This window comes from Tupaia chinensis, unplaced genomic scaffold (genome assembly GCF_000334495.1).
Source record: "Tupaia chinensis unplaced genomic scaffold, TupChi_1.0 Scaffold000217_1, whole genome shotgun sequence".
NCBI lineage: Eukaryota > Metazoa > Chordata > Mammalia > Scandentia > Tupaiidae > Tupaia > Tupaia belangeri.
Window position 1 is genome coordinate 1,888,282 of NW_006159692.1, and position 9,534 is coordinate 1,897,815.

The window sequence follows — 9,534 nt, forward strand, 5'->3', positions numbered from 1 at the left end:
GCTGAACTCACTCTCAGACAGGCCAGCCCGCACTGTTTTAGGAGTTGAAATAGAGCAATCTATGAAAGTGACAAATGAGGTCAAGACTTGTGACACGGGCACGTGTCCTGCCTCTATAAACATCAGGAGGCATTAGAGGAGCTTTCATACAAGACACGACGTCAAGGTAGGTTGGAGGAGTCTCTGAAACCCGTCCCCCAGAGATTCCCAGTCAGGACAAGATAACTTTGTGGAGATGATGAGGTTTTAGGAAGTTTTGGAAGTTTCTGTATCTATGTAACTGCAATGATATTACTACTAAATGTCCTTTATTAATAATAAGAAAGCCAATATTAATAGTAGGATGTCTTTTCCTATGCATGTACCAGGATCCAGACATGCTATTATACACCTCATAAACATTTTTCCACATTTGGTCCTCACCAGAAATGATGGGCGTCATTATCTCTATTTGACAAAGCAAGTTTCAGAGAAGTGAATCTCGCCAAAGTCCAACTTGCTAGTTAAGTAGTAAAATGAGGATTGAATCCTGGTCTAGTGTAACCACAGCTCTTTCCATTATAGACCATGACCCACACCTACCTCTGGGAACCCACTAGGGGCATGCCCAAAAAAGAGTCAAAACCTGAGCTCAGATAGTTTTATCCTAAGTCTTGAGCCCTCAATGTCTTCATCTGTACAAGGAAGAGAATGATAGTGGCCACCTGACAGGGAGCTGGGGGTACTTGGTGAGATACGCATTTTGCTTGGAGACTGGCACGTGCTCCTCGCCATTGGCTACTGTTACTTCCACAGACACACAGGTGAGCTTTTTGCCAAAGGTGTACAGATTACATATGCCTATCCTTTTTGAAAGTTTTACAGAACACACACCTCTCTCCCAACATAAGAAATAGGCTTACTGGCTGAAAACAAAGCCAGTCGGCAATGGCAACAGCCTTGCATTGAGATTTTGGCCCTCCCATTCATGACTACAGGTCTCCAGGGAGGCCTTTTCGCTTCTCTGGGCCTCTTTTTCCCTCTGTAAAGTGAAGAGTGGGAGTGGTCATCTCACGCTTTAGGAAAAGCAAAGACCTGGTAAGTCAAAGTATGTACCCACTGTGGTCATGGTTTTCCAAACTACAGACAAAACTGTTAGAGACCTGATAATGACTTCTATGTAACTACCTCTGAAAAGAACAGTGTCACTGGACAATTGGGTCTTAAATTCTTAGTTTTCCATTCAAATGAGCACTATACAATTCATGATTTAAGAACTTGAGAATGTGACCATATCCCAGAGCATGACAATGTAAGAGTGCTCTTGGTTCCTGGGTTAGTCTTTTGTCCTTGAAAATGCAATGCTTCTCATCCACCTGGAAGTATAATGTCAAAAAAGAAAAAAAAAAAAAAAAAAAGGCACACTTACAGTCTATACAGATACAACCAGAATAATCTCCCTATTTATCTTTTCTCCCAAGAGGGCATGTACACTTGCTGGAGAGAGAGAGAAAAAGAGAGAAGGATAAAGCAAGAACACCCCCCGGCCCCCGCCAGAGGGACACAGTCATGCCGCAATGCCGTCTCCTCAACACTGGCACCTTTCAAATAGCTATGTTCTCTGAGTGATGGGACTGTGAGTATGTTTTCCTGCCTTTTTCTACTTTTTTTTTTTTTACTATCCAATTTTTTAGCTATAATCAGAGGGTGAAAGGCAAAAGAAAAAGAGAGAGAGAGAGAGAGAGAGAGAGAGATGGCAGGACTAGGAGTATTACATTAATAGCTAATTAAATAAAACATCTGGGCTTTCTTATTCTAGGCCTGTATTTTCTTTCTAAGTAAGAGAGTCAGTTTGAGATCATATACAGGAGCTTAAAAAGTTTGTGGAAAATAGAATTAATGGACGTGTTTATTTTGGTGCCAAGAACCCTTCCATATCCATGCATAGTTCTTACGCAATACATACAAACTGTCTAAAACCCCTCACCCATGCCAGCTCAATCATCTTGCCTCTGGATTAACAGCTGACAATATCTAGTCCAGTAAGGCTGATGACAGCTGGCATTAACTGAGTAAGTGCTACGCGCCAGGCAGGAGCCTAAGTTCTTTATACTATATACAGTCATGCACCCCAAAACACCGTTTCGGGTGACAGACCACATATACCATGGTGACTGCACAAGATCATAATAGAGTTGAAAAATTCCAATCTCCTAGTGATGACACAGGGAGAGGAATGTCGTTGTGCAAGGCATTACACGTTTGTGGTGATGCTCTTAGAAATAAATCTACTGTGCTGCCAGTCATATGAAAGCACAGCCACTCCATATCCTAATTTTAGAGTGTAGTCCTTCTGTTTATATATGTTTACTGCAAAATTTTATTTATTTACTTACTTATTTTTGGAGAGACTTTTTTTTTTTTTTTTGTCTTAGGGCATGTGCATTCGCCAGAGAAACAGAGAGAGAGAGAAAGAGAGAAATCACCCCCCGGGGAGGATGGCCATGCCACGATCCCTTCTCCTCCATTTTCCTCTTGGGACCTTAGGCATGCATGCACACACACACCTGGCGTGAGTTTAAGCCATCAGGTCTGGGATTTGAACCGTGGTTTACTATATGAGAGTCCAGCAGCATAGCCTTTATGCCATCTGCTGGTCCCAATAAAAAATTATTTTTAAGTAAGCCATGTTATACTGGCAGCAGCCTCATACATCTTAGGTTTACTGTGAGTGCTGATTGCATGCATCTCTTTATGTCTGATTTAATCTCATATAATTTTGTACATCATGGCCTTCCAGTGAGAGAAGATGTGGAGATGGAAGACAGTGGAATGATGATTCTGATCTATACGGGCCCAGGCCAATGTGTGTCTCTGTGTCATTTTTTAACATGAAGGTTTAATTTAAAAAAAATAAAATAAAAATAGAAGGTCAGCGGGTGGCATGGTGGTTGGGTGGCTGGACCTTACATGGCCAGCTGTATGGTTTGTGTCCTAGACCTAAAGACTTGAAAACATGTCCAGTGAACATGCCCAAAATCCTGAAAGGAGAATTAAGAAGTCATGAGTTAAGGAAAAAAAAAAAAATATATATGTATATAGCCATACAGTGTGTTTATGTCTTAAATTAAGTGTCTAATAAAAGATTTAAAAAGTATGGCCAGCAGGAGGTGTGGTGATTAAGGTGCTGAACTCCCACATGGCTGACCGTGGTTCAAGTCGCAGACCTGGTTGCTTCTTTTCACACTTTTTTCCCCCTCTCTCTCTCTGTTCTCTGTCTCTCTCTGGTGAGTACATGTGCCCTATAGCAAATTAAAATAATAATAATAACTAAAATTGAATAAATCAACAAAGATTTAAAAAGTAAAAAAAAAATTAAAGTTTACAAAGGAAAAACTTTACAGTAAGCTAAGATTTATTATTATTGAAGAAATGTTCATTTTTATACATTTAGTGTGACATAAACGAACAGTATTTATAAAAAGCCAATGGGAGATCAGAAGGTGGTGTGATGGTTAAAGGTGCTGGACTCCCACATGGCTGACCATGGTTAAAGTCCTGGACCTAGCAGCTTGCTTTCTTGCTTTCTCTCTCCATTTCTCTCACTCTGACTCACTCTGGTCAAGTTAAAAAAAATAACAATAATGATAAATAAAGGGAAAAATTCTTAAAACAAAACAAAACAAAAAGCCAATGGAAGTGTCTAGTAATGTCCTAGGTCTTTATATTCACTCACCACCTCACCTAGAGCAATTTCCAGTCCTGGAAACTCCATTCATGGTTCATACAAGTGTATAATCTTTTTTTTTTTAGAGAGAGAATTTTGCTATAGGGTACATGTGCTCACCAAAGAGAAAGAGAGAGACAGAAAATAAAAAATCATCCCCTGAGAGTGGGAGGATGGCCACACCACAATTCCTTTTTTTCTTGTCTCCTCTCAGGATTTTGGGCACACGCGCACACACACCCAGCATGAGTTTCAAGCCTCTGGGTCTGGAATTTGAACTGCAGTTGACTATGTGGGAGTCCGGCAATGTAACCACTACACCATCTGTTGGTCCTAAGCGTATCATCTTTTCTATAGGGTACTTTTACTGTACCTTTTCTACATGCAGGTATGTTTACGTTCACAAATACCACTGTGTTCCAATTACCTGTAGTACAGTATTCAGTCTGGTAACATGCTGTAAAGGTCTGCAGCCTAGGAGCAATAGGCTACACCAAGCAGCCTAGCTGTGTAGTAAGCTACACCCTGTATGTTCGTGCGCGTGCACTCTGTGATGTCCACACGATGATGAGGTCACTCGACAACGCATTACTCAGGAATATCCCTGTTGTTAAGCATGTATGACTGCATATTATCTCATTTAATCCTCACATCAACCCCAAGCAGTGGTATAGTTTTACTGATACCGGTATTGACACATATGAGGTTAAGTAACTGGCTCAGATCATTCACCTGAAATTCAAGTCCAAGCCCTTGCAGGTAGGGCTGACTACACGACCACACCACCTATAGCACATAAAGCATTACAACATCTTAGTCATGATCGTCACTAATTTCAAAATATTTGGTAAATAAGCTGACTCCATGAGGTGCCCCTTATGTGGGCTTCCAAGAACCAGCACATCCAGGAGCAGACACACCAGAAAAAAATGGAAATTCATGGAAGGACTTTTGCCAAAGTCTGTTGTGAGGCTGGAAAGGACTACTTCAATGAGATGGCAATGCTGTCACTTGTACCTTTTCTCTGTGACATTAATGATACTTCATGTACTCAAGGTAGAAGGCATAGCAGAAAAAAATCTATAGAAGATTTTCAATTCAATTGAGAAGACAAGGAACACACCTGAAACAGCCAACACAAGGCAAAAAAGAAAAAAGAAAAAGAAAAGGATAATTACATGCTAAGTCACATGACAGGGTGGATAACTGGTGTAGAGGTCACCATTGGAAGAACTGCCAGCTCTGAAGTAACACAGAATTCTCTTTTTTTCTTTCTTTTTTTCTTTGGAGAGGTTTTTGTTATAGGGCACGTGCACTCGCCAAAAAGACAGAGAAAGACAGAGAGAGAGAAAGCTAGAAATCACCCCCCAGGGGGTATGGCCATGCTGCAATCCCTTCTCCTCCATTCTCCTCTCGTGATCTTGGGCATGCACGCACACGCACCCAGCCTAAGTTTAAGCCACCGGGTCTGGGACTCGAACAGCGGTTGACTAACATGGGAGTCCAGCGACATGGCCATTACGTTAACTGCTGGTCCCAAAGTATCACAGAATTCTGAAGGGACAAGAAACAATGCTTGACGGCAGAGACCAACCCCATCATTTCAAGATGAGCGCTGGCAACTTGGCTGAGGTTACATGAGCACTAAGTAGCAGAGGCGGGTAAAGTAACTAAAAAGGCTGATGAAGCAGGTAAGTCTCAGAGAAGCCTTCCGAGGATGATAGGATGAGGGGATGGCACTTTAGATGCAAACTGTGGACAATGACTTTCTTTCCTGGTTTAGAAAAACAAAGAAACAAAAAACTTGCCACACTTCTGATTTTTAAATTGCAAAATGGCAAATAATCTCTGCAGTGAAAAGTCAGATTTAAAATTTAAAAGGAATCTACAAATACCGAACTGTTTGTTTTATTCCGCTCATCATTTTCCAGCATGAGCTATTTTAATGTGTACTGCACCGTTCCCCAAATATGACCAAACTGAGATACACCTATCCACATACATCCCAGGTGTCTTTAGAGGTGAGCACTGGCCGTCACTGGCCTAACACACACCTGGTTTGGACGGAGGCTGATGTTGTAAATTGGTCCATAGGAATTATTTGACCAGTTTAATACTTCATCACGGATACTCTTAAATTTCACATGTAAATCCCCATACTACTCTTTGTAATAAACAGCAGTTTGCTTATGTAAAATCTTGTCAGTCGTCAGATAATAAGGATATGATTAACTCTAGGTGGATTCCTCATAGAGTATCTAAATGTCAACTGAGCAATTTTGGGGGAAAAATCTACCTGAATGCTGATAGGAAGGTATAAACATAGGAAATCCAGTTTGGGTGTTTTTTGGTAATTTGCTAGAGGGTACATGTGCTCATTGCAGACAGAAGGAAAATGAGAAAGCATCCCCCAGGGGGCATGGCCACACTATACTCCCCTGTCCTTCATTTGCCTCTCAGGATTTGGGGTATGCATGTTCCTCAAGCCACTGGGTTTGAGATTTGTGCAGTCAGTCACATGGAATCTAGCCACCTTACCCACCATGCCACCAGCTGATCCTAAACTCAGTTTAAACTAAAAATCTTCTATAGTAAAGAGAGTAGCTCGGAACATAAAAAAATTGATTTCAAATATGTTTGTTCATATCTCTGGAAAAAACATGGTAGGAGGGCCAGCCCTCAGTAAAGAGCTTAAGGGACCCAGATTGCACCTACCAACCACAGTTCAACCTGGCCCCAGCAGCTTGAAGAACATGCTAGGTGCATGCCCAAAATCCCGACAGGAAGGTGAAATGGAGGAAAAAAGATTATGGCAAGACCACGCCTCATTGGTGGAGCTTCCTCTCTCTCTCTTTCTCCTCCTCTCTCTCTCTCTCTCTTTCTGGTAAGCACACATACACTCTTTGGCAATTGAAATACAAATAAGAAAAAGAAAATAAGGTGGGATAATGAAAAGCCAATTTTCATGAATCCCTTTTTAAAAAGTTTACAAGAGGCAAGCCAACCATTTGGCATGGTAGTTAAGGCAACTGGATCTTACACGATTAACTACAAGTTTGTGTCCTAGACTCGGTAGCTTGACAAGCAGTGGGGCTCATGTGCATGCACGCCCAAAATCCCAAGATAGGGATGGAGAGGGGATTGTTGTGTGGCCATTCCTCCTGGAAGGCTATTTCTCATTTTCTCTCTTTCTTTCTCTGTCTCTATTTCTCACTTTCTTTCTCTCTCTCTTTCTCTCTCTGTCTCTCTCCAGTGAGTGTATGCACCCTGAATACACACACACACACACACACACACACACACACAGAGCCAGATGCACAGCAGAAAAACAGGATACTGTGTGGCTAATCTCCATGGCAAGATTCTTAGTTTGCTTCTGGAGACCTCCCTGAACAAGTAGGGTAGGCCCACAATGTGGGGTTGGCTGAAGCTGGGAATGAATCACAGCACGAAGACCCTATAGGGGTGCTGTCTCTTGTCTCTGTCTCTCTTCCTCTCTCTCTTCTCATGGGAGAAATGAGTAAATATTTTAAAAAATTTTTAAAATAACTATTATGGTCCCTAAGTACAACTAAACTCTTATTTTTGTGAGAAATATAAATCATTTTAATTTCTAAGACAAAGCACACAGGCAGATAGTTATATTTTTGTTATTTATTACATTTTTTTAATTTATTCAATTTTATTATTTTTATTATTCATTAAAATAATTCCTGTGGCTGGGACCAGCAGATGGCATAATGGTTATGTCACTGGACTCCCATATAGTTGACTGCAGTTCAAGGCCCTGACCCAGTGACTTAAAAAACTCATGCCGAGTGTATGTGTATACATGTTCCAGATCCCAAGAAGAGAATAGAGGAGAAGGGACTGTGGCATGGCCATCCTCCCTGGGGCGTGATTTCTCGCTTTCTGTCTCTCTGTTTTTCTGGAGAGTGCACATGCCTCATAGCAAAAATCTCTCTCTCAAAAAAAAAAAAAGGTAAAAAATAATTCCTGTGGATTTGTAAACACCTATTAAGGTTAGATTAGTCTTCCTCTGCCTTCAAACTACTGCTAGGGAGTGTATTTTCATTCCTCAAAAATTATTTCAAGAGGTATTATACCCTCAATTAAATATACACCATTCAAGCTAGCAATACTAAACAAAAACTAGATACGGTTCTTTTTTGTTATTTTTTTAGCTCATTTCATTGCAAACTCTAGTATAATTTGTTAACCTACACCACAGACTGTAGAAATAACTAACATGAGCTTTCAAAGATATAAAACAGGCTGATAAATCACAGGTAATCAATATGAAGTCCATAAAGAAAGTCATTTTCTAATAAGTATCAAAACCAAAAGTATATAAAACTCAGGTGCTAGCTGAGATTCTTAAAAATCACAGGCAAATTTTGTTGTATGCCATACATACATACACACACACACACACAAAGTTCCACACAAAACCCAATTCCCAATTTCAACATTTCAGACCTACAAACAAGTATCAAAGCCACCCACAGACATGTTAAGGTGCTTTCCAAAGTCGTAGGCACTTTAATTCAATGCAGAAGAGTTAAGAGTCAAAAATGGATAAAAAGAGAAACAGGAAAAAATGAAGATGTTATGCCATTTGTCTATCAATCTTTCACAGAAACCTAGCAATTTCTCTATATCAAACAGAATAACTCATATGCAAAAGGTGCATATTTGAATGCAATCATTTATTAGTATGTATTCTACTTACTTTGCTTTTTCCCATTTATAAGCTTCATTAAAGACACCCAAAAAGAGGCAACCAGTGGAATGAGGTTCGGCTCAAATAAAAACACAGCTGTAAACTTGACCTACAAATTTACATCCCAGAACGTCCCGAGGGGAAACTACCCTTTACAAACTACCATTATATATACAGCTTTAGATTGTGAAATAACGCACTTCGCTTTCTGCCCTGTTACAATTACAAACCCTCAACTTTACCCACCCCCCCAAAAAAAAAATCCACCTCCAATCTTCATTGGTCCACATAGTTCCGGCCCACATGGTATCAGTGGGTGTGTTCCTTCCAAGAGGCCCTTTCATTGGCTGCAAAGAAACAGCGTTTAATAGGCCGTGATTTTGGGGGCGGGGGTTGCCAGACTCCACGCCTCCAGACTTGCGCTCGCCAATAGACCGGTAGGGCTGGCTGCTACTCTGCAATTCAAAGGGCAAGCTGGTCCAAAGAGCTGCAACCCGAGAGACGCGCTCTGAGGAATGAGAACGGGAACAAGAGACTGGAGCCTCGGTTATGCCGCCGGCTCTGTCCCCATCCCCGGATCCCACCAAATGTTCACACATGCATTTTCCCAGCGACCAATTAGAATGGGTAGGCAGTGCAGTGCGTTCGCCTTTTACAGAGCTGTAACCCAAGGCCCGAGCTCAAGCTTCGTATCCAATCGGCCCATTCTGCAGACAGGAGCGAGCAAAGGGCAGGCTCAAGCAACGGTATTTAGTGCTTGGCGCCGCTGCGTAAAGAATCAGTCCCGGGCACCCGCTCTGTGCATTCCCTGTACCGCAGGCACAGGGACGCAGGGCGCGCGCTGCGGCGTCCGCCCCCGCCGCTCTGGGTGCCGGCTCCGGGCGCTGCGCCTGCCTCGAGCCCGCGCTTCCCTCCCGGCGGGACTTACGCGGCCTGTTCCTCCTCCCTGAGTCCATCCTCCTCCGCAGCCGACATTTCTTGGCCGGGGAGTCGTGCAGAGGGATCGGTTGCTGCGGCTGGAGCTCCGGCAGGAGTGCGAGGCGCTGGGGCGCCGGGACGCCGCCGCTTACCGGGCCTCGGCTGCAGACGACCGCCAGACGGGCGC

The 9,534-nt window shown here is 42.4% G+C and overlaps 1 protein-coding gene across 1 annotated transcript in view; it reads right to left on the minus strand.

Annotated features, from left to right (window-relative positions):
* The window catches only part of PANK1 (pantothenate kinase 1), a gene marked incomplete in the record, with an annotated part of 78,613 nt that overhangs the window by 68,914 nt on the left and 165 nt on the right, over nucleotides 1-9,534 (minus strand). Inside the window, 1 exon segment of the mRNA XM_027771493.1 lies at nucleotides 9,358-9,522. Within this exon segment, the coding sequence (XP_027627294.1) occupies nucleotides 9,358-9,522 (165 nt within the window).